This window comes from Tigriopus californicus, chromosome 1 (genome assembly GCF_007210705.1).
Source record: "Tigriopus californicus strain San Diego chromosome 1, Tcal_SD_v2.1, whole genome shotgun sequence".
In the NCBI taxonomy this organism is placed as follows: Eukaryota; Metazoa; Arthropoda; class Copepoda; order Harpacticoida; family Harpacticidae; genus Tigriopus; species Tigriopus californicus.
Window position 1 is genome coordinate 9,959,301 of NC_081440.1, and position 22,637 is coordinate 9,981,937.

A 22,637-nucleotide genomic window follows, 5' to 3' on the forward strand; every position below is an offset into this window, starting at 1 on the left:
CTTTTTAATGTCTTTTGGTATCGTGGTGGCTTTTCGTTCGAGTCTCTGTCCTGCTGATGTCTTGAACTATATAGCTCTTGTCAGACGTGCCCAATGCTTTTTAATACCTGCCTCGGCCAATTTCCATGGATCGCTTTTGACACAGTCTTTTACACGATTCGAGGAGACCTATGGAACTGGCTTTGAGGTGGGTGTGCTGTTAAGGCTTCTTCTAGTAGGTAGACATGCGTGAGATGTCAGAGGCACGTTCAGAAAGAGGTTTGTTCTCGTCATCAAAGCAGGATCATGAGTTCATCGATGACGCAAACGAAACAGTTGTGTGAGAAATAAAGTCACCAATGCATAATGCGAGATCACTTGCTAGAGAGCGATTGACTCAATTGAGGTCGCTTACTCAGCATGACTAGTGCCCTTCATTTTTTGGTATTTCTTTCTTTGAAAACACGCTCTAGAACAAAGCGATTTTGGCCTTTTTTGGTTTCGGGAGCATTTGAATCATCAAAAGGGAATACTCTCATTTTTCGTTTCCAGTTTCGGCCAAACCAGGAAGTAACGAGCGAGGAATGCTCTAGTCTGCGAATTTGTTTGTCAATCCCAAGGCTTCGTTTTCGTTTCGTCAACATCCAGGAGTCTACATTATAAACGTTTCACAGGGCAATCATACCATCACAGTCATTCAAAGGCTACTTTGCAATGCCTCCATTTAAATATCAGATAAATGAGGTGGCCTCATCGCACCCTTCTCAATGAAAATGTTACACAACATGCTACTTAGGCACTGATGGTAAAACACAAGCGCTTCAGCAACTGACCTTGAGCGTTTATCGCAAATGGGACGTCAAAAACAACTTGTTGACACTTTGGAGCACCACCAATTGCACCTCCAATACTTCCAACTTGGTCCAATTATGTTATTTTCCCGAAATAACCAGAAGTGTAAAGAGAGACACCACTATCAAGTCAGCAATATCGCCAATTTCAAGAGGCTCTTAGGCTTGGTGCTAGGTGAAATCCTTACACGACTCCACCAGAGAACAACACCAAACCACTCATCAAACCCTACCAAATCCACCGAGGGTTGGTAGATTGGCGGTTGGGTAGCCACTCCAGAGCTAAAACAGTCTGAAGAATCGATCTAGCTAGGTGGAACACCAAGGGCCGCTGAGCAAGTTTCATCTCATCATCCTCGGTAAGGCACGCCAACCTGGTCGGCGAAGAAGCGATCGAGAGCGTGTCCATAGGTGCCCTTTACCTGGTACACCTTGGGCCTTTGGAGAAGAGGGGGGGGACTGAGATCCACACAATTCCAAAAGGAATGTCTCGAATAACTAACGCAACCTAGCGTTTGGTGTAAAACTGCCCCATGTGGCAACTGAGCACTGAGATTGTTCAAGAGCGCTCACCTACTTCGGTGTCCCTCCAACCTATGGACATATCAGGCCCTGGTGCTTCTACATGAGTACACTTCCAGTAGAGACAGAGAAGGTGGATGCCCACAATGCTCTACGGCACTACTCCTGGATTTGAATTTTTTTGAATGGAGCAGAATGGTAGTACCAGGGCACCTACAGTCCTACACATCTCTCGCTCATCTTTGCTACTCAAGATTCACAGCCCAACACTGATTTTTTTATCACAATGACTTGTCGACGAACGTCTTTGAGAGTTTTTAGTCGGTAGCATCAATGCTCACGTTAATTATTTGATATTTTTTTTTCTATTGTGATACGTTGCACTTACCTGATTTTTGGATGACCTCTCCGCGACTCTCCCAATTTTGTTCTTCTTGGACTTGAGAGGATATTTTGTCAACAAAGTTGGTGATGCCGTCACGGAATTCATCAAATGAAATCCATTGATTACTCCCATCATCATCCATGAATTCTGATGAAGGCTGAAACAAAAGATAAGAACATTTTTGAGGTCACTTTCAGTTATCCAATCTGAATTATATGCGTGTGCACGTAAACCAAACTTCAGAAATTTCGATTTTATGCACGGAACTCTTAGAAACGTCAAACTCACAACCTTTCAAGGTATTTCACTGTCTGTGTGCAATTTTACTATTGAAATGAAAACAGTTTAATCTTAAAGAAGTCAAACGAAAATCAAATTAAAAGTCTTCTCGTGCTCCACCTGAAGCAAACATCTGTTTTTGGTTACTATATAAGTTTACTTGCATACTTCACTCTTTATAAAATTTTGGAGATTAAAGGTCTTCAAGATTGTTGGCTTGAATGGCTGAAATTGATTCCATTTTACTCTGATCAATGAGGATCCTCAAAATGCTCAGGAAATCAGATCGATCCAAATAAGGTGTTACTCTCAACCCGGAACAATAGACGATAATCAACAAATCCCTGTGGCATTTTTTGCATAAGGATAATTTCCTCCAGCTACTAAGCGCTCACAAGTCCTTGAACTTCAACGATGATATTAGCAAGAACTCGAAAGTATTATCGGTATTTTGAACAACATTCAAGTCATGCACTTCAATCAAAAATGGTTTCCTTTGAAACCCTGTTCTGGAGTGGATGTCTGGGATCCTAAGAAGAGACATACTGTATGTACGTATGTAAGTAACGGTAAAGGTCAATGGTAAACCCTTGGCAGTCCTCGCCTTTATTGAACGTTTTATTTCCTTCGAAATGATTACTTTTGTTCGATGTATCGCTCCTACCCTCCACATGCGACCAAATCGAACCTGGGCGGTAAGCCACGCATAGAGAAAGTACCATATTCAAATTGGTGAGAATCCCGACATAACTCAATCCAATCTTTGGATGGGAGTGAAACCGACGTTATCACTTTTACAACAGATTTGCCATTGTGCAATGCACGGTTTCATTGCGGAAGGAGACATCTTTTTTCATGCTTCACATTTAATGCATGCTTGTAGAGTACTATATTCTAGACTATATACTGAAGGAATGAAATCAACGCCCAAAATGGTCCGTATTATTTGATGCTTGACGATTCAAAGGGCCAAGAATACAACAATGGAAACACTCCTAACTTAAATGAAGAATAGGAAGTTCAAATGAGATGTGAAGAGGAACTGTTCTTTGGCAATTAGCTAAATGGAGCCGCGCCATGTACCCTGATAACAAATGTTGTTCAAACCTTGATTGAACTTTAAAGACACTGGGGACGTCGTTCACAGTCAGATATTTCAATTGCCAGATCACCAAAATAATCTGTCCATAGGACAGCGGTAACGCATTCTAGATACCTTCTTACATACTGTAAGTCATGTCAGTACCATTTTGGAATGCACACAATGATTGTGTGTAAGCTTCAACCCATCTGGTGTTGGATTCAATTACCAAGAAATAATAGTTAATGTTCCATTCCAATTGGAGTTTGAACACGCCAAGGAGATCTACCGTACAGGGCTTTGCGTATTTACGACATGGTGTGACCAGGAAAATGGACTTAGCTTCGCAGAATTAAAGCAATTTCAATTTCAACTTGATGGTCGAATGAATAAAAGATTACGAAGAAAGTGAAAAAGGGCCTGTCGTGTGTTGAACGAGCCAAGATTTGCTCTGACATCATTTAGATACCACAACTAAATTTCGTACGACACCCATGTCCTTCAAAAATATGTTCTTTCCTTGTTTCTTCTGAACAACGCCTCCGTTTCATAATAAACAAAATTCCCGTTCGTAGGTGTGGTAGTACAGTAGGGTAGATCGATTTCAAAAACCTTCGTGCCATGACTGCTTCTTCTTCAGTCACACATGAATCTTGAATAACTCTTCCGGAAGGAGAAGTAGACGGTAGGAGGCGCTCCATCCTGGTAATAATGTGCAAACCAATTTCTACTTCATTGATAACAATTGCACGACCTCGTAATGATACCCTTCCTTTGAACGTCCCTCGCTGTCTTAGTTGGTTGGTGTCTTAGTGTACTGGGAACGTCTAGTATACCCATAGTACGAGGATCAAAGTCTTGGAACACAGCTTGGCGATAACAAACGAACTCCTGTCATGATTATCAATTCGTTGCGAATGAAGAAAATGGCGTGGGGATGACATCTGAGTTGGTAGCACATGGTAGGTTTTGCCAGGGGTCTGAATCATTTTGCATTTCTCCCTCCACCGATAAAACACAAATTCGCTTACCATATGAGCATGCTCCTCAAAGAGGCTCTGAAGTCGTTTCAAAGAGATCTTCCGATCCAAGGGTCTTGGCTCACATATCTCAAAGACGGCCTTCAAACTTTCGTCCTCTTGGTCAGCGATGTTCATTTTGCCTTCGTCGCTATTGCACAGTGCCGTTTTTCCCGTCACTGAAGGTGGTAATGGTGGTGGTAGCGATGGCGGTTGTGTTTCAATCCGGGAACAACAGACATCAGTGAAGCACAAGGAATTTGAAATGTGTTGACAACGAGTCAAAGTTATTGAAAACTTTCCTGGCTTTAATCTTCTGTATGCGGTCGAAATATGCAACGACTGGACACTAGTGAAGCACTCAGTCAGTCAGTTAGTTAATCACTCACTCACTCACTCACTCACTTAGTAGTAGGTAGGACACGTTCGAGTACGACAACGACATCAACTGTCATGACTGCAGGACCAGGCTGGATGGAGGGACCCTTCAGATTTCATTGCCATGAATACTGACAACCAAACTCCAACTGGCTACCAAGCACATGTCATTGACATCGTTGGATTACCAATGGATTCATTCATGTGGTCCAAGCCAAGACTTCATGCTAATCGACCGGTGAAACAACCAGGGTCAAACTGATCATTTCTTTTTCGAATTCTCACGGTCCTGGCCAGATCAAAGCACTTGTCTTGAATATCTTGGACTAGGCAGAAGATATGCATGACAAAACACATCTTTCCCAACGCACGTCATGATATGTTTTTTGTTCATCTAAAGTGGCCGGGACGATTTCATCACGATAGATCTCATAGCGTTTTTTTTATCTTAGAAATATCTCAGCTGGACGCTCAGATGGGATTGCAAACTGAATTCACAGATGGAACTACCACTATTATTGCTATTATTGCACTCCTCGATTCAAAATTCGCCACTTGCCACCACTTCTGCCCGAATGAGATACGACAATAGATTTACCGCCAATTCGAAGCTTATTGATCACGAAGTGGAAATCAAAGTTGCACCTCTTGCTTTGGATCATCGACACAATTCTACTAGTTCAATCGGTTTTTGGTCGCCAACCAATACCAACAACCATTATTAGCTAGGACTGCACCAAAAGTCACACAGCACTTGTTCTTGTATTGCATGGGGAAGATTCCTCCTGGTTTGACGGCACTCACTTTGTATTTAGTTCAATTTCTCACACCGCAACTTCGAGAGGAAGTGGCTGTTGCTGGAAAAGTTTCACTCCGACCACTTCAACTGGATGGATCGTTCGACAATGAGGCTGTTGTCACACGGGGTCGCGAGAGAAGTGAAAGATAAAACTGTCTCACCCATGGTAGCGAACCCCATGTTGACCAGACCTGCCCAATATCAACAGCAACCACCATCTCCACCAACTCCCTGTCAGTTACTAGGCGTTCACAACACCAGCACTCACTCGGAGCTAAAGATACCTTTTATCAGACTGCGAACTATCGTATGAAGAGATCTTAGCACGGGATCTGACCATGCGCTACTGCCATATCTTTTTTTTCCTCCTTACAACCCTTGGTCGTGTTTGATTGCCCGCCAAAGCTAGAGCGGGCACTTATGAATCCAGAGGAGGGGTTTGGGATCAACCGCAACTCAGGACCAAGGGAAACCGAACGACGGTGATTGGATGGATTGTTTACACCACGTTGAAATATTGCGAGTGCGGAGCGCATCCATCCCGGAGCCATCAATGCACCAGAACGACTGAGGACTCCTCGCTCATGGAGATATGGACTGAGCAATATATACCAATTACGCATGGCGTCGTGCATTAAGGGACTGATTAGTCAATCCTAGTTCTTCATTAGCGCTGGGGTGAATCTGTTACAAGTTCGAGGTGATTCAAACCCGCCCAAAAACCTATTTTGATTTTGAAAAACGATATAAGACTTACGGAATCACCTTTCCAGGGCTCGTATTTTGCATGGTCAATGAATGCATGACGGGCTTTTTTTCTGCAGAAATCCAACCAAAAAAAATGAAAAGATGTTATTAAAGGTTTGGACTTGAAGCCGACCAATTATTCGCCATTCGGGAAAAAGACTAGAGTGCGCTCGGATTCGTGTCCCGACTCAGCACTATTATCTATTATTATTATCTATATATTCACAATGATAAAAATGCCCATGGTTTGCTTGATCAGTGATGGAATATCTTTTTGAATTTGAGCGGATGTGGTTGGTAACACTTGAGAAGAAATCCCTCTGCTTTTATCCTACATCATTTATCAAACATGATAAGATTCCTTTTTAGGAGTCCATGGTGTCCATGTCTGAATTCAATTCGAAGGTGCGGTTTCCTCAAGGTTATCTGATGACAAATTTTGACAAGTTTGTTGCAAAATGGGATCAAGATGATGATGATGATGCATCATTCATCGTTTTAATGATCCAAGTTAACCGATGCAACTGTTCGGGGAGTAAAAGATGTTCAAGTACGAACCGCAAGCCAGGAGGCACTCGTTTTTTGTATCCAAACTAAACGGAACTTCATTATTGGCCTGCATCCTTTTCACTTGTCCTGGCGAGTGCACTCTACTCTTTGAATTGTACGTACATGGAGGCCATGTACACATCCCACAAACGATTTCCTGTTTGTCCTAGAACAAATGACATCACAATAGGTTCATCATCACTTTCATCTTGCCATGAAGAGCGAGAATTACGTGTAGAACTGAATCCGTACGGACACCACTTCATTTGCAACCAACGTACCGGTACTTGTTTGTTCGGCAATGAATTCAATTCAATATATCCTACCACATTAACAATGAATTTCGTGGCCATTCAGAAGATTATTGCCATTGTTTTGTTCGTTTTTTTTCGTACGAATTTCATATTGTACAAAGCACAGCCTCATTCAAAAGCAAAGCATATCAATATCACCTCAGGACGGCACAATAATACCAATTTTGATTGAAATAAGTGTTCGGCCGTTGTCAAATCGGCCTTCAGTGGCACCCACAGCTTTTGACCACCATATTTTGGTACTTCTTCAAGATGACATTTATACTATCGTCGAAGTAAAGTACCGATATCGGAGACAACTTGGTGGGCGAGCAACAAGGTTTGGGAACGCTGGAATTCATTAGATGCATCAATGTTTGGACAATGGCGTGGTTGGTGGCATTCATATGCGAATTGAGAGGGAACGAACACTCTCCATGGCAATAGTAGGCCTCGTAATCGTCTGGGGCGATGATCCAATCCTGGATGGACGCAGATGTGGATTGGAGTAAAGTAATTGTTGATTGAATACGCAAACGAAATGGTTCATTAATCTATTTACCTGCCATCCCAGATCGCGGAAGCTGACTCTGAATTGCCGTTTTTGACAGTGCCGGTTCTTGCTAGATCCCCCATAAAAATCAGAGTACATATTGCTTTTCGAGCTGAAGTCACTGTTGATGTTGGAATATTTCCGCTTCTTTTTATGGCTGTTGTTTCTCGTATTGCTGTTTCCATTTGATTTTCTCCTGCCTGGTTTTGCCGATCGTCTGGGTCGGGACAATTCGCTCTCGAATTCCTCCAGCTCTCTTTTTGAGCGATATCGCGAGTACATGGCATTCGAATCTTTGGACTTGAAATATGCCACCATGAAGGACTATAAAATGAATAGGAATTAGTTACATTATTTGTCGTATTTCCAATAATTTTTGAGACAAAAAAAGGAAATTGTATACCAGTTCCCCGCACTGCCATGAAATGAATATGCAGTGCCTGGGTACTTTGCTCTTATAAGATGTTACAAGTGATAGTAAATAGTAACTATAGCATAATAGTAAACACCAGCCAGCAGATTAATATGCATTTTCCTCTTGATAATATGCATCAATATCTGACTGACCGAACCTTTTTGTCATCTGCCAAACTTGCGCAGTGCAATTGTGCCGTTTGAGTTATAAATTCAATCAAATCCTGCTCTAGATGGTTGTTCTTCACCAGCTAAATTTTTCAATGCTCAAACTATTCGGAACATGAGCGACTGATGCCAAGTCGAAGAGAAAAATAATCCTTAAACATGATTATTTCTGGGACTGAGCGTGACGTTCATACCTCTTTATCGTAATGTTCCTCTCGATTGGTCGCAAACCCAACGGCCACGGGATGCAGTTGCATTTGTGCATTCACTCGAATGATTTCCACCATCAAACCTTGGTTGGTATGGTAATCAAATTGCCAGGCCTTCAAAGCCTTTGTGATATTCATCACGATCCATCCTACATATGGAAAACAAAAACTAGACATTAGTAAAAGACTGAGGTGCTAACAAGACAATTTGAAATCGTACCCTCGTCTTGAAAGGCAAACTCTTGTGAATCCAACATGTTGGCTTCGCCGGTGCTGCCTTCCACCAACTGGTAGCATTTGATTATGAACTTTCCCAAGGGGTCAAAGTCCTTGACAGCGGGCCCTTTATACAACCTCAATTCAGCCCTTAAAGCTGTTTCGTCCTGCGGGTTCGGGAGTTCGTTCGTGTCAAACCAGAATAGTTGGGTCCACTGGAGATCCTCTTGATGACCTCGGTTTGCAAAGCTCATGATTATATCACTATCGTTTATAGCCTTGAGGACAGGAATGAAGTTCAAAATATCTTGAACAATACGATCGGTCTTCCTGTGTCATTACCTTAATGTCGATCTGGGAAATTTGGAACTGATTGTGGATCAAAGTCTCTTCCGAAATTTCTCCAACCATCTCGCCGGTTCGACTTGAATCCACGGTCAATGAGTTGTAAATATCCATCATAAAATGGGGTACCTTTAGAATAAGCGATAGAATCAACTCGGGGGTATCCTGTCAATTTCATCAAAGGATCTATTTACCGTATGATTTTGCGTATTTTTAATGTCCACCCGATGAACATTTTTCCTTGGCGCATGGGTAAGACCTAGCAATGTTAAGATCTCTTCTCGAAGCCTCTCTTGATCTTCCAGGTCCATAAATTCAATCTCTGTCTGACCCATGCCTAGAAAAAGGACGATTGTTCTGAAGGGGTCAAGGGACCGAACTACGTCGTGTGAATGCAGAACTTACCATTGTCAAAGTAGAATCCCGAGGCTTGGTACTCTTGCAACCCTTTGCCACAAATCAAGTCCAACTCAAAGTGGGCCAAAAATGCCCAGGCAAAAAGGAGTCTATTCCACATTTCGTTTTGTTTCTACTTAGAACAGGTCTGGGCCGTTTCACATGTTCAGCGAGTAGGCAGGAAAACAATAAGGATCGAGTGGATCCTCGCCAAACCGTCTCAATCTGGGGATATTCTAAAGGCTGTAGGATATTCGAAGCGTGAAGCACCCAACCACGATGGGCAAGAGATTGCTCATCACGCGCTATCCGGGCGGGCCATGTCCAATGCTCGTCACCATCATGAATGAGCCAAAGAAGAAGGTAAACGGGTCGCAATTTTGGGCAACAGCAACAACCGCCACCGCCACCGCCACCACAGTGCCCAACCAAAACATAATACGACGACTTAGAGCAGGGCACCGACCACCGACCAATCTGGTCGCAGCCGAGTGAGGGTCACACAAAGAACACCAGCGCCTTGTGGCACCTGTTCGATGGGGCTAGACTCAGGAGCATTGATTGGAATAATACGCAATGCGAAGTGAACTATCTCGCTAGTCAAGATGGAGCCGATGAGCAGGAGCGATGCCTAGACTTCAGGGGTCAAAAACATTCAAATGGAAATGATTGCGTCCCGCAATTTTTGTACTCTACATAATAGCTCACAAATTGACATTCGAGGCCGTGCAAATTTGGATGTGGCGAGGCTTATATGAATCGTGTTCTTCCTTAGAGACGGAAACAACTTTCTCTCCGAAGGTGGGCTGATAGGGGTTGATAGAACTCGATGTTTAAAAAAAATCCCCTGAGGAGAGATAAATGTCTTGCATTTCAGGAATGTCATAACTTCATTATTTGTACAGTCGAAATTGGCTTCAGAGGCCAAAAATAAAGCGAATATTAAGTGTTTGAGTACCAATGGCTCCCACGGGAGTAACATTTGTTTGCCGTAAGGTTTGAGGCTTCCACCCATAGTTATAGAACCAAAACGCATGAAGTCGTGAATTGGAATGTAAAATTGAATTTTTCGTCGTAAAACGGGTTCATGGTAGTATAAAGTAAGCGTTACAGTTCATTGCTGGTTATGACGTTGAGAATTTCCACTACTGTTTCAATCCGTTCGAGACTCAGCTCTGGCCTTAGGATCATGGCCTTGTGCCTGGTACGACTTTTGAACTTCTTCATAACGCCCTCTTCCGGTTTCTTGGCCTGCTTGCCTCGATGAAGTTTCAACAGAATGTCAATCATGCGTAAAGCCAATTCAAAGACATCACTTTCCGCATATTTGGTGTAGTACTCGAGCGTTGGCGTCCATCGTAAGTAGTGTTTGTCTTCAGAGACCTCGAACACTTGTCGAGTGGCGTAGATGGCGGCCGCAGCCTTTTTCGAGTTGGGATAAGAGGAATATTCGACACAAGGGATCAAACAATCGTAAAAGAAGAGACAGGCCTCCTTAAAGAATGGATTGTCATGCGAAAGCGAGGCTCGGATGTAACGGTTCAAAAATATCATTGGGCTCGGCAAGGATACCTCAAATTGGAGTAAGTCCAAAATCTTCATTTCCATCTGAATGACTTCATCGAAAGTATACGAGTTTTCGGTTAAAGCAATGAGTTGCTTGATGTCAGGAGGGTGGTACTCTTCCAGCTTGGAAGCAATAAGCAACGAGGTGATGGCCACGAGCTGATAGTGAACGGAATCCACCTCACGTAAGGCGAAGACGGCATCGATCAGGCCCACACAAATGTACAGGGTCTCTTGACAAGCGTGAATGTGATAGATGACTTCTAGTATCCAATTCATCAGGATGAATCGGTTGCCCACCAAGGATGAACTCTTACCAATGAGTATGTCTGGCGGGAACACCCAAGCGGATTCTTTTTGTTGCAAATAAGCTACGAAATCGGGCCAGCAATCCACCAAGGAGTTGCTTTCCACTTCGTCAATACAGATCACACCCTTGGGTAAAGGAATCGGCGACAAAATGGGTCCGATCGGATTCTTCACAACTTTCAGATCTAAGGGTGTGGGAACCGGGATGACCACGGATATTTTGAGATTGGAAGTCGATTTGGTGATCTTCTTCGAGGGCTTAGTCTTGGCCACGATCGCTTTGGATGCTTTTGCCGGCTCATGAGCGGACTCACGGGCCACTTTAGCTGCCACGGCATAATCTCGCGTGTCTAAATCCACACTGGCTCGTTTCAAGCGCTTTTGCGGTTGCTTTTGTTTGTCATCCTCGACGACAGACAGCCTTCGGACTTTCTCCATCATCGATTTACCTTGATGGACTTTTTTACTCATCCCGCCGTGAAGGACCCCGGGGACATTTTGCCTCAATGATTTTTGCCACGCAGATGAAGTGGCCATTGTGAAGGAGGAGCCTGGAGATGAGCAATAGATCTTTCCAATGTTCCAGGTCAATCTTTTCCCAAATCCTTCCCTCAATCTCAAAATAGATAATTCTCGAACTAGGGAACCTTGAAGGGCTGTCACTTCGCCGCAGTGACCAACTTCAAATGAAGGTCTGCTCACAATGGACAATCAGTCACCAGATATTCAGGGTGGCAAGCAAGTACAAGATAATAGAAATAACAAAACGAAACATGAATAATGCGAACAAGCCCAAACTTATCTTGATATCAGTTTGTCTTTGCACAAAAAAAAGCAATCTGTTGAAATTGCCGGCTTTTTTCTCTGTAGCCTAAAAGATGATGGTTGTCCTTTGGTGGAGTAAACACTTTGGATGGTATTGGAAAAATAACTTGGTGCAAATCATGCCGCGTAGGAGAACATTTTCCAAAACTATCTGAATTCCCAATTTTGCATCATTACCCACCCACCTCCAAAAGTTACTGACATCATTCTTTGAAATTTGACAGAAATTTTAAAAATCAAACAAACGTTGAAAGTCCTTGGTACCCTTTTGTTTATTTTGTTGAAATGAAAGTACCTTTGCTATTTTGAAATGATCCCTTCATGTCATTTATGGGAGGGGGGATTTTCCTTACGCAATTTCAAACACAATAAGCTGCGTTCCATCCAAGTATTAGCATGCTGTAATAGCATGAGCTAAAAATTTGTCCAAGTCTTCCTTGAAAGATGCAACCGGATCAACAAGGCCTACGTTTTCCCTACGAATGTTAGAGGGAAGCTAATTAAACAATGAAGGAGCCCGAGAAAGAAGAGAAGTGGACTTCATTGTTTTAACTAGCCTGGATTCGCGAGGGCTTGAAGGTGCTCTCAAAACGCACATTAAGCCCCTACGGTCTCTACAATTGACCCTAAATCCTGGGTTAGGACTAAGCTCATTAATGCTTTTGAAGACGTACAGTATCAGATACCTTTCGAACCTTCTCTGAACACTGTACAGTCCCAACTTTTTTAATCTCTCACAGTAAGAGAGCTCTCTCATTCCTGTGAAACATTTTTTGACTTGTTGGACCTTTTGCAAACCTGCTTAACTCATTGGAGCCCGTATGGGTGAAGCATAATCAAGATGGGGCTGAACAATCGACTTGCACCGAATCAGCATCGTGATGCTACCTCTGGACTTCAACGTGCGATGTATCCAATCACACATTTGAAAAGCTTTACTCACTTTCAACTGGATATGCTCATCGAACTTTCCATTATTGTGGAGGACTACACCAAAATGTTTATAGTTTGACTTTCAGTATTACTCTCAGTAACCCAAGAGTAGATTCTTTCTAGGTCCTTGGCAAGGTTAGTGGAATCTTGGCCATTCCTACCAGAAACTAGCTTTGTATCGTCAGCATAAGAAGAGAGACTAGCAGTAATTCTAAGCTTTTGAAGTGGGGCAGTGAATATTATAAAAAGGAGAGGCCCTAGGATGGAACCCTGGGGAACACCTGATTTAATATCATGAATGTCACTAGGGAATCCCTCGACCTTTGCAATTTGCTTGCTATCCTGAAGGAAGCTTCTTATGCAATTGAGAACCTTGCCTTGGATCCCAATGTCATGAAGTTTATGCAACCAAAGACCATGATCTACCTTGTCAAAGGCCTTGTCAAAATCAAGATAGACAACATCAACTGACTCGTGTTTTTCCAATGACTTGCTCTAAATGCTCAATCAGTTGGGTAAACGTGCTAAATTGTGCTCAGAACCCGTGCTGACTAGGAAAAAGGACTTCATTAACTTCAGGAAACTCTCCAAGTTTGAACTTCATGATCTTCTCAAACACCTCCGCAATATTCGAAGTGAGAGAAATCGGCTTATAGTTACTGGGGAGCGACTTATCTCCCTCTCTAAAAATTGGAACAACGTGAGCTATCTTTAGTGAAGATGGAAACTTGCCCTGATCCAAGATGCAACGCATCAAGTACGAGAAAACAGGAGCGAGAGCCAGTGAGCATCTCATCAAAAACTGAGATGTCACGCCATCAGGACCAGGAGAACTTGAAAGCCTCAAGTCCCTGATGGCTGCAAAAGCATCTTGATCTGTAACTATGAGATCATCAAATTGCTCAATTTGACTAACATCATCAACCTCAACAAACTCGTCATTAGAACAATGAGCTGTTGCTTCTAAACTCAGTGGGGTTGAAAACACTCTAGAGAACTGATCTCCAAGCATGTTTGCCATAGCCTCTACTTTGCTAAATGTTTCCCCGTCAACCTCAAAAGGCCCAACAGGGTGTTTCATCTTTCTCTTAAAATTTGCATAAGAGAAAAAAGCCTTCGGATTCGACCTGACCTCTTGAACCACCTTACCCTTAGTTTGTAATTGGTCATTTTCGATGGAGGCCTTTATCTTACCCTGAATTAGGTCCAACTTTTTTGGAGACTACTCACAATCATTGTATTCGAACTGCTCTTAAGCAACTCAAAAAGTTTTACAAATCTAACTTAAAGGATGCAAGATAGCATGATCAACAATCAACACCAACATACTCTTTACAAATATTTGAGGGGAACAAATTGAGCAATAAAGGAGCCCGAAAATGAAGAAATATTTGATTCCATTAACAGAATTTTTAACTTTAATCTCAAAATCAGCAAGCATATCAAATTGAATAGCACTGAAAACAGTGTCAGATATAAAGGAGGATTATTTTATTCACATTAAGCAATATCAACCTAATTTAAAGATCAATTATAAAAATATAAGATCACTTGAAGTTCAAAATCAAACGTTGGATAAAATAGTGCATAAAATGAGAATCCCAACGTGGCCTCGGAAGTAACAATATCACTCAGTCATGGAATGCTATAGCTCATCTTTGCTTTTGACTTTTTTGCAAAGATTGCTTTTGGCCACACAAATCTGCTCTTTCAAAGTGCTATCATTGGCCCCATCCACCAACAGCTCGATAATATCTTCTTCCACTTCTTCCACAATGGATTGACACTAAAAGCAATTTATAATTTAATTAACGTTTACCATCACATAACAATTTCGTCCTTTGCCGTCTCTTACATGAAATTTAAGCTTCGTGTTGAGCTCTTCGTCTGGAACGACATCCACCAGGCCAAAATCCGGATTCATATTACCCTGAGGCGTGGTCAGGCGAATAATGAGCGGCTCTTTGGTCTCCTTACTCGTTCCTTGGATGTAATCCTCGAATGCATTACAAACTGTATCCACCAACTCCATCAAATGAATTTGTGAGCGGGCAAAAGGTGTCTAGGACAAACGGGCATGGGATGGCAGTACTGTAATACAAAATGTTGTCCAATCTCTTACCACAGATCGCTTTTGTTCGCCTTTGTCATTGATTCGGAAAGTGCCGATATCGACCATTTTCTTTGGATCGATCTTGTGAATGGCAGTCAAGAATTCATCGGTGAGAGACTGACAAACCAAGCATTTCATTGTTTTTGAATCGAAGAGATCGACATCCGCATTGGCTGAGTTTTTGGTGGATTTCTTCTTCTTCTTCTTAGCAGCCTCTACCTCTACGTCTATTAAAGCCACTAGAACGACCACCAACATCGCAGTTTGGAACAGATTCATTTCGTCTGAGCTATTAAGAAAGACGAATCCGGAATGCCAATCGTCACTGATGCAGACGTGATGATAATTAGACAGATTTTCCCTGCCAAGACACGAATGGTTGGTTTATTGTTTTCAGTTGCGAGTTTTGGTGGAAGCTCTTCCTCGGTCGGATATTGTGCTGTGTACAATGTTTTGAGAGTGACTTTTGACGGGCCCGGTGCTGATTGGCCCTGCCAGCTCACCTACCACTACTCATTCGCTGATTGGCTGCAGGCCAAAGGCTGGCTTCAATCGTACGTCAGGATTCGATAGAACCACCTAAGAAAGCGGGAAACTCAACGAGAAACACGAGCAAAATAATCGAAGATGGGATTGTTCGTGAGGCAATGAATATATTGAACTCTTTTGTACTGCATTTATGGAGTTTGAATGTAAAATGTGATACATGTGTTATCCCTTGGATCTACCTAACAATGCCAAACTGCGAGTGCGAGATAGGGATGTTTGTCAATATGCGGTATTTTTGGGAGTACTTGTTATGCTATCTTTTGAGGCCATCTAAACCAAAGGTGTTTTAACTCCTTAACCACGAGCTCGAAACGAATACATAAAACAATGTCTTACCTTTGATGAAAAAGGACGGAAGAGCACTCAGCGATGCTTTATAAATATTTCTGAAGTGAACCCACCTGACTTGAGTTCTGCTGTACCGTACATCAGGACGGAAGAGCACTCAGCGATGCTTTATAAATATTTCTGAAGTGAACCCACCTGACTTGAGTTAGTTCCAATATGAATCGACATCAAGTTAGAGGGTCGTTGATAATCTTGATTCTCCCATTTCTCAATTTCTGTCAGAGTGAGAGGTATCGAAAAACCTATTTACTTGTGATATGCTTTAGTGCAATTTACTAACCACTTCTAATTCTACGCCGTCTAGTTCTATTCTCACCTTACGCCCGGATTTGAGTGCCACAGATATCCCTGATTGTTTGGGATCAGATATTCTACAATGCACGCGACTCGATGTCAATGTTCCACTGATAAGAAACTCCGCTAAAATGACGTTTCCCAACGGAGCCACGCTTGAGAAGCAATCTACGGCGGAGGGAATGGAAGACACTTTCATTTTTAAAGGACCCCAAGACATTTCATCCACCATATATATTGACTCTGAAGGAGCAATTTCTGGCACGCTTCACGATTCTTCAGGTCGCGTTTACAAAGTTCAGGTTTGTGGAGCGGATTGCCATGTTTGGATCGAGTTGGACACGAACAAGTTCCAAGATGGTCCTCTCCCACAAGAGCACCACATATCCGAGGCCTCTTTTCAAGAACTCGCATTGGACAGGGATACGGGCCTAGGCTCCGAACGAGTGGCTATGCTCGTGAAAAAAGGTTCAGAGGATCGAACTACCATTGTTAATCTGTCTGTCAAGATCTATTACACTTTTGAAGTCGAGGAGACCACCACTAATTTGGAAGGTTTCCTTCAAGACGTGATCTCCGAGACTAACTTGGGTTACGTAAACAGTCAGATTCCATTGAGAATATTTTTGCATTGTACCGAGAGATATTTCCATCCGGAACAAACCGATGCGGTCAGCATGCTTTTTGATTTCCGACGTTACAGAGCAACGAGCAAAGAAGTCTTGGGTGGGGCTGATGTGGCAATCTTAATTGGTTTATCATTCAACAGTTGTGGATTCGCATTTTCTAATAACATCGTTGACCCGTTTGCTATTGTGAGGAAATCATGTGCCCAAGGATACTTTTCGGTTGGGCATGAAGTGGCGCATATATTTGGGGCCCAACACAATCAAGAAGTGACCGACCGAGGGTATTTCCCCTATGGCTTTGGCTATCTAGTGGGGGGAAACACGGACGCCCGAACAATCTTGTCGTAAGTTCGTGAGTCTGTGTTTGCAAAATAACTCAAATTACCCATTTTGAAGACGTATTTAGGTATTCAGCTCCAGGCCACTCCCGTCGGATCAATTACTATTCCAATAGAAATCCAGAGGTTACATTTAACGGACAATTGGTCGGAAATGCCACTAGAGATAATGCTCGAGTTCTGCTGGAGAGGAGATTCCTAATGGAAGCCCTGGGAACCGAGTCGGAGCCTTGTGTTGGTGGTGGGCATTGTTCCTCGACATCTACTTACGAATCCCATTTGCTCTCGTCTGACAGGTAATATTTATTCCATTACAGAACCGCCTGTGATTGATGGTAGGTGGTCACTTTGGTCCCCTTGGTCCCAATGCAATGAAGGTGGGCAGAGAGTCCGTGTCAGAAAGTGCAACTTTCCACGACCGGCCAACGGTGGACAAGATTGTTCGGAAGAAAATTATATCGAAGAAAAGAAACCATGTAATCCCAGAAGTTGACCAGCACGATCTTCTAAAAATGAATGCTTCATCTTAGTTTTATTTTTTAGGTGAATGTGAAAATATTGGTCCAGATGATCAGTGCGATAAGGCCACTTCCTTATGCAGTGATAGCCAGAGGCTCATACCTGGGTATTGCCGCAAGTCTTGCGAGCTTTGCGGTCCCAAAGGTAGGGCTAGAGTTGTCATTTCGCCGGGCTAGCAAGAGAGTGTGGTTTTATTCTCTATGAAGGGGATTAGTCGCCCCGCCCTCTGATCCTTTCACTTGAAATGCATGTACTTCATCTAGTCATGCTGGGTTTCTTTTATATCCAAAAATGTTATTTTTCCAAGAAACCTGGTTCGAGGATTTGACTCAGAGTAACAGCGTTTCGTAATTGTTTGTGCTTGGAGCATAAGGAGGTGTCCAGTTTGTTTTGCACAATGAATTTGCCCTGATCAACTTCCACCACAGCTTCAAGCACCGGACTCAATTTTGTAGTATTCTGGAGCCCAAAAATTGTTGCAAATGTGGTTCAATGAGCTTGTGGGAGAACAATGCGTGCCTTGACAAAGCTCCAGCATTTTTCACCTCTGGAAATTTAATTGGCGCAAAAAAAGAGGAGGTCCAAATGGTTCTCATTGTTTCAAATTTTTAATCTCATGAAAAGCAATATGTGGTCTTGAATTCCTAGTGCATGCAGTAAAATTTGGTTCGTTCGATGTCTAAGTAGACTGAATAATGTTAGAGGTTGAGATATCACTATCTACTTCAATATTTTGGTTACAAACCCAGATCATGTGAACGAATTTCAGGTGGTCCAGCCAGATCTTTTGAAACACAATATAATTTGAGAATTAATTTTAAAACAAATATCGTACGGTTAGGTTTCAAGTTCAGCTTATTGTTCTGGATCATCAAATTTTCGTTCACAGTTTGCAAAAACCTTCGCCTTGATTGTGACCGTTTAGCCGAAGCCGATTTCTGTTACAAATCAGAAAACCTAATGGCCTATTGGTGTCCCTTGTCATGTGGGGCGTGTTTAGCAGGCCAATGGGGCGAATGGGAAAATAGGTCGACCTGCAACCCCGATTCTGGTATTCAATTCCAAGACCGCAATTGCCAAGGAAGCGCTTGCCCAGGAAGTTCCACGCGAAAAGTCGACTGTCCAGTCAATGGAGCCTGGTCGGATTGGTCGGAATCGGGTTCTTGCAATGAAATGAGTGGCACCCGACCTCTGACCAGGACTTGTTCCGACCCATCACCTAAAAATGGAGGTGTGCCTTGTGAAGGCAAAACCACCAGAACTGAGGATTGTGCAGTGGATGGGAGTTGGTCGGCTTGGGAGTCTTGGGGAAGCTGTAGCAATGGCGAGAGGCTCACGACGAGAACGTGTAGCTCACCTTCCCCACTAAATGGAGGGAATCTCTGCTCTGGCAATAGGACTAAGAAAGAAGGCTGTGGAACGATAGTCCTCAACAACTGGAACAGTTGGTCCTTTTGGTCAGAATGCCGGAATGGAGAGCAAATGAGGAGACGATCCTGCAATGTGGCATCTTGTGAGGGGCCGGCAACTGAACTGTCGAGGTGCCATCTTGAGAACGACGGTATGGGATGAGACATTGCCGCTTGAATTTGGTGCATTACCACATTATGCTCCTTGTCCTTCCAAACATTGGCGTTTAAACATTATGTTTTAGAGAACTGCTTCGATATCCAAACGGAAGAGTATTGCCGTGACGTTTTATCCCGTGATAATTGTGAAAACAAGAACATAGCGGCGCTTTGTTGGAAAACGTGCAAATCTTGCAGCGGTGAGAAAGAATGCCAGGTCCAAATGTGCCCTCATTTAATTCCTCTTATCGTTTTTTTTCTAGTTTGTAGAGACAATTGGGATCAAAATAATTGCAACATGTTTGTTAGTATTTGTAGAAACACTGACTACCAACACTTCATGGCGTTTCTTTGTCGGCGCACTTGTGGGTTTTGCTCTAAATAATACGCTTCAAGCTTGCTCTTGAAGTCTTCATCAAAATATACAATTAGGCGGTGATGGGTCGAATGTATTCTATTACAGCATAAATTTGTAGTGGACAGTACACGTGATTCGAAGAAATAAAGTACGATCATGCAATTCTTCAGAACTTCAAGTGAGCTACTTTTTTTGAAACATTTAGTTGTTGGATCCAACATTCATGCTCAATTTTGCCTACATCCAATCGATCTTGTCTGGGATTCGTAGAGTTGGATCGTATCTCATCGGTGGTTTTAGCACAAAACTTTCATTGATATGTCGACTGTAGGTGGTCTCTGGTCGTCCATAGGCATAGATAGTTGTCTTGGGTATCAAATTCTTCATGGCTTCTTGAGAAATCCGTGAGGGTTGAGATTCAGGTGGGCCATAGTGCTCTCTGGAAGTGATTTGGCCATAAAATTGGCCCTCAATCCCCGTTCGAACTGTCGACGTTCGAGGTCGATTTAATGAATGGCTGTAAGTAGAGCAAGCTCATTTAGGGACTGAAATTCTCACGTCAAGCAATCATGATCATTATTGTAACTATTACTACCTGCTGTAAACTGAACTGAAGTATGGCTTGTAAGCAGATTGTGAGGTGGTCCCTTGAGAAAATCTCGAGTCCGTGGAACCATTACTGGAACTTCGACCGCTCTCAATCGAGCTTCCATTTGGGGATACTTTCAAGCTCTTGAGACCGGAGTCAGAAGGTGATTCGGCCTTACTTGGGATAGGTTGGCTTTTATATTGAGATTGCCATTTGTAGTTGTTGGCATTAAAATCTTCGGCAGTGAATCGACGGTATGACTCTCGCTTTTCGGGCAAGAATCTCCGCTCCCCCTCCATGGCGATCGACAACGAAGGCACGTGAGGGTATGGATTGGATCGAATCTTCCGCAAATCATCATCATGATATCTAAAACAAACAAAAGATATATTCCACTTGGGGGAGGGGGGGGAGGCAGCAAGCATGCGGTATTATTTTTTGTTTTTGGAATCGAAGCTGCGACAAGGAGTCATTTCCTTGAAAATGAGCCTGCCAAACGCCCTGACACCTTGGCTTCTTGCGTGACAGACCCGTTGGTGCAATCAATCTAACGAGAGTCTTGTCAAGGAGTTATGATTGCAAACAGACCTTGTGGCACAGTGGTATTGTGTTATCCTCGAACCTCGAACTGGAAGTTGGAACCATCTATTTAAGAGTCATGGAGTCATGCTCCAATGACTTTATGTTGTCATAATGTCAACAACTTCTTGGGCTTTTGACATGAGGGAAATCAGACGTGGCACGAATTGAAACAAGCACCCGGGGAAATGCAATGTTCGATATATTATTCCTACCTAAACTCCCTTTGAGAAGTGGTGGGCAGTTCCCACACTTTTCTGCCGGAATCCAATTTATAGAGGTCATGAGTGTTCCTCAGGACGTCTCGAGACAGGGTTAGGCTGTTCATCGATGGTGGAGGTTTAGACAATGACGAGCGACGATTTGCATCAAACTCACTGCTTGAGACAAAAAGTTATTACACGGTTGCTGAATCTGTGACAACATTACAAAGTGTTCAGGCTCTCGAAAATTCGTAGCATCATGTAAGAAAGTAACTTTGAATTCACATGTTTTCATCCGTTTCAATATTTTGACAACTGCAGTTAGCATTTGAATCAAGTGCTTTCAAACTGCGGTCCACCATTCAACATGCAAGATAGGTATGTGCACGTACAATGTAAGTAAATTCTTGTACTGATAATTTGTGAAGGGTCTTTTTTAGATATTTTTTCTATTAGAAGTGGTACAAATGAATAAAAACAGTTTTGTCGCCCTTGATATGCTCATTTATCATATGATTGGATTTAGTCTTTCATGTGGCAATAAGGTACTCTTCCCGTGTCAGCTTCTGTGTAATAACCTTGAATTCGATTTCAAATTCACTCGTCGGGTTGGAGAAGCTGATGACTCACGTTGAACTAACTCTTTGTGGGGTGTATAGAATGAAGCACGGAAGTTCTGATCAAAGTAAGAGGAAGACATGGCGGAAGAGTTTTCTATGTCACCTTCTTCGGTCAAAGGTGTGCTTTCACATTCGACAATTGAGACCTTGGTACCTTGGCAATCATGCAAAGAACCTCCCTCACCTTCGGCGGTCTTCACTTGAATGACTCCCCGTGCAAGGCCCACAGTTTCATGGTTCGAGACTTGAATGCCATTCTCGAAAGGCGTCGCTGCCTCTGAGCCGAGTTCCACGTCGTGTTCTAACGGAAGACCCATTTGCCAGAACTTGGAAATTGCCGAGCAAAGTTCGGGTGAAGGAACCGACTGAGCTATATTGCATGTGGTTGGAGCCTACCAAAAATACGCAGACTTCAATGTCAAGCACCCGATTGTGATTGGAATGGTGAAGGTAGTTTAGTGATGGATGACTTAACTTTGTCACACGGAAACGGAGTGAATGAATAGCTTCGTCGTTCTTTAAGATTGGAGAAGATCTGATACAGACCTTTTTGGTTGAAAGGCCCTAACGATGTTCTCTGGCGAGATCGATTCACTTCGTGGATCGGTTGAGAAGGCAAAAAAGCCTTAAAAGGGACAACGGACTCAACGCAAGCAAGGGTGCAATTGCATGTTGAGACAGTCTAGTAGATATGACACAACCGAGCCTGAGCATAAATCCATTTTGCGTACTTTGATGGATCACTCATTCTAAGTAGCTCTTGTCCTTGAAATGGTTTGGAAGATCCGCACGTGAACTTTACAACCACATGCTCCTCGAACGAGTTCAAAAGAGATCATGAGTTTGTTATAACAGGAGGTCCAATTTCACTTTATTATGCACTTAACGACCAACGAACCAGCTGAAGGTTTGGGGTTGACTGGACACTACTGAGTCTTGAAGGATTTATGCCCCTGCAGTGAAGAAACTGACTCTGAACTCACATTACCCCTTGCGTTCAAACTGTATTCAGACCCTTGCGGAGGGTTGAACATTTCCCGGCATTTGTACGATTGATCGAGCATAAGGTCCAATAACACCGAAATGAGTGCAAGAGAGACAATATCAGAGATTT

The 22,637-nt window shown here is 42.9% G+C and overlaps 6 protein-coding genes across 9 annotated transcripts in view; 1 reads left to right on the forward strand and 5 right to left on the reverse strand.

Annotated features, from left to right (window-relative positions):
• LOC131888143 (rab11 family-interacting protein 4B-like) overlaps positions 1 to 4,627 on the reverse strand; it is a 14,214-nt gene extending 9,587 nt beyond the window's left edge. The window contains exons 1-2 of one of the 3 annotated variants that reach the window (XM_059236930.1): positions 4,129 to 4,627; positions 1,741 to 1,894 (exon numbers count right to left, since the gene is read on the reverse strand). In XM_059236930.1, the coding sequence (XP_059092913.1) occupies positions 1,741 to 1,894; positions 4,129 to 4,254 (280 nt within the window). In that variant the 5' untranslated portion in view covers positions 4,255 to 4,627. The remainder of the gene's footprint in view (positions 1 to 1,740; positions 1,895 to 4,128) is intronic. The other 2 variants (XM_059236945.1, XM_059236937.1) reach the window with 2 other exon arrangements.
• A 2,314-nt stretch (positions 4,628 to 6,941) lies between these two features.
• Positions 6,942 to 9,597, reverse strand: LOC131888181 (bone morphogenetic protein 7-like). The gene is made up of 7 exons (XM_059236976.1): positions 9,193 to 9,597; positions 8,982 to 9,124; positions 8,785 to 8,916; positions 8,447 to 8,720; positions 8,212 to 8,375; positions 7,445 to 7,759; positions 6,942 to 7,364 (listed from the first exon to the last, which is right to left on the reverse strand). The coding sequence occupies exons 1-7, from the start codon at positions 9,302 to 9,304 to the stop codon at positions 7,107 to 7,109; spliced, it is 1,398 nt and encodes a 465-aa protein (XP_059092959.1). The 5' UTR covers positions 9,305 to 9,597; the 3' UTR covers positions 6,942 to 7,106.
• Positions 9,598 to 10,035: 438 nt separating this feature from the next.
• LOC131888190 (G2/mitotic-specific cyclin-B2-like) lies at positions 10,036 to 11,775 on the reverse strand. The gene has a single exon (XM_059236988.1). The coding sequence runs from the start codon at positions 11,593 to 11,595 to the stop codon at positions 10,291 to 10,293; it is 1,305 nt and encodes a 434-aa protein (XP_059092971.1). The 5' UTR covers positions 11,596 to 11,775; the 3' UTR covers positions 10,036 to 10,290.
• A 2,515-nt stretch (positions 11,776 to 14,290) lies between these two features.
• LOC131878312 (protein canopy homolog 2-like) lies at positions 14,291 to 15,428 on the reverse strand. The gene is made up of 3 exons (XM_059224255.1): positions 14,939 to 15,428; positions 14,672 to 14,878; positions 14,291 to 14,602 (listed from the first exon to the last, which is right to left on the reverse strand). The coding sequence occupies exons 1-3, from the start codon at positions 15,206 to 15,208 to the stop codon at positions 14,462 to 14,464; spliced, it is 618 nt and encodes a 205-aa protein (XP_059080238.1). The 5' UTR covers positions 15,209 to 15,428; the 3' UTR covers positions 14,291 to 14,461.
• A 680-nt stretch (positions 15,429 to 16,108) lies between these two features.
• On the forward strand, positions 16,109 to 19,694 carry LOC131886346 (coadhesin-like). Its single transcript, XM_059234644.1, has 7 exons — positions 16,109 to 17,093; positions 17,156 to 17,328; positions 17,405 to 17,563; positions 17,631 to 17,750; positions 18,496 to 19,167; positions 19,261 to 19,374; positions 19,438 to 19,694. Exons 1-7 carry the CDS (start codon positions 16,252 to 16,254, stop codon positions 19,557 to 19,559), a joined length of 2,202 nt encoding a protein of 733 aa, XP_059090627.1. The 5' UTR covers positions 16,109 to 16,251; the 3' UTR covers positions 19,560 to 19,694.
• Positions 19,609 to 22,403, reverse strand: LOC131886356 (uncharacterized). 2 transcript variants are annotated; one of them, XM_059234656.1, is made up of 4 exons: positions 21,482 to 22,403; positions 20,916 to 21,080; positions 20,128 to 20,490; positions 19,609 to 20,049 (listed from the first exon to the last, which is right to left on the reverse strand). In XM_059234656.1, exons 1-4 carry the CDS (start codon positions 21,838 to 21,840, stop codon positions 19,770 to 19,772), a joined length of 1,167 nt encoding a protein of 388 aa, XP_059090639.1. In that variant the 5' UTR covers positions 21,841 to 22,403; the 3' UTR covers positions 19,609 to 19,769. The 2 variants fall into 2 exon arrangements, with proteins under 2 accessions (XP_059090639.1, XP_059090647.1); XM_059234664.1 differs by having other exon boundaries at positions 20,916 to 21,077; positions 21,482 to 22,402.
• Between the last annotated feature and the right edge of the window lie 234 nt (positions 22,404 to 22,637).

What these genes read in the sequence shown, in the direction of transcription:
- LOC131886356 (XM_059234656.1), bottom strand. Translation starts at nt 21,840, where the DNA reads ATGGGTCTTCCGTTAGAACACGACGTGGAACTCGGCTCAGAGGCAGCG. An exon ending in AATTTGAAATCGAATTCAAG is followed by an intron (nt 21,081 to 21,481) that starts GTTATTACACAG and finishes TTTTGTCTCAAG; the next exon opens with CAGTGAGTTTGATGCAAATC. An exon ending in ACTTCTCAAAGGGAGTTTAG is followed by an intron (nt 20,491 to 20,915) that starts GTAGGAATAATA and finishes TGTTTGTTTTAG; the next exon opens with ATATCATGATGATGATTTGC.
- LOC131888181 (XM_059236976.1), bottom strand. Translation starts at nt 9,304, where the DNA reads ATGTGGAATAGACTCCTTTTTGCCTGGGCATTTTTGGCCCACTTTGAG. An exon ending in GGGATTCTACTTTGACAATG is followed by an intron (nt 9,125 to 9,192) that starts GTAAGTTCTGCA and finishes TCCTTTTTCTAG; the next exon opens with GCATGGGTCAGACAGAGATT. An exon ending in AAAATACGCAAAATCATACG is followed by an intron (nt 8,917 to 8,981) that starts GTAAATAGATCC and finishes CTTATTCTAAAG; the next exon opens with GTACCCCATTTTATGATGGA.
- LOC131886346 (XM_059234644.1), top strand. Translation starts at nt 16,252, where the DNA reads ATGACGTTTCCCAACGGAGCCACGCTTGAGAAGCAATCTACGGCGGAG. An exon ending in GTCGGAGCCTTGTGTTGGTG is followed by an intron (nt 17,329 to 17,404) that starts GTGGGCATTGTT and finishes ATTCCATTACAG; the next exon opens with AACCGCCTGTGATTGATGGT. An exon ending in AACGTGCAAATCTTGCAGCG is followed by an intron (nt 19,375 to 19,437) that starts GTGAGAAAGAAT and finishes TTTTTTTTCTAG; the next exon opens with TTTGTAGAGACAATTGGGAT.
- LOC131878312 (XM_059224255.1), bottom strand. Translation starts at nt 15,208, where the DNA reads ATGAATCTGTTCCAAACTGCGATGTTGGTGGTCGTTCTAGTGGCTTTA. An exon ending in GCGAACAAAAGCGATCTGTG is followed by an intron (nt 14,879 to 14,938) that starts GTAAGAGATTGG and finishes CGTTTGTCCTAG; the next exon opens with ACACCTTTTGCCCGCTCACA. An exon ending in ACACGAAGCTTAAATTTCAT is followed by an intron (nt 14,603 to 14,671) that starts GTAAGAGACGGC and finishes AATTGCTTTTAG; the next exon opens with TGTCAATCCATTGTGGAAGA.
- LOC131888190 (XM_059236988.1), bottom strand. Translation starts at nt 11,595, where the DNA reads ATGGCCACTTCATCTGCGTGGCAAAAATCATTGAGGCAAAATGTCCCC.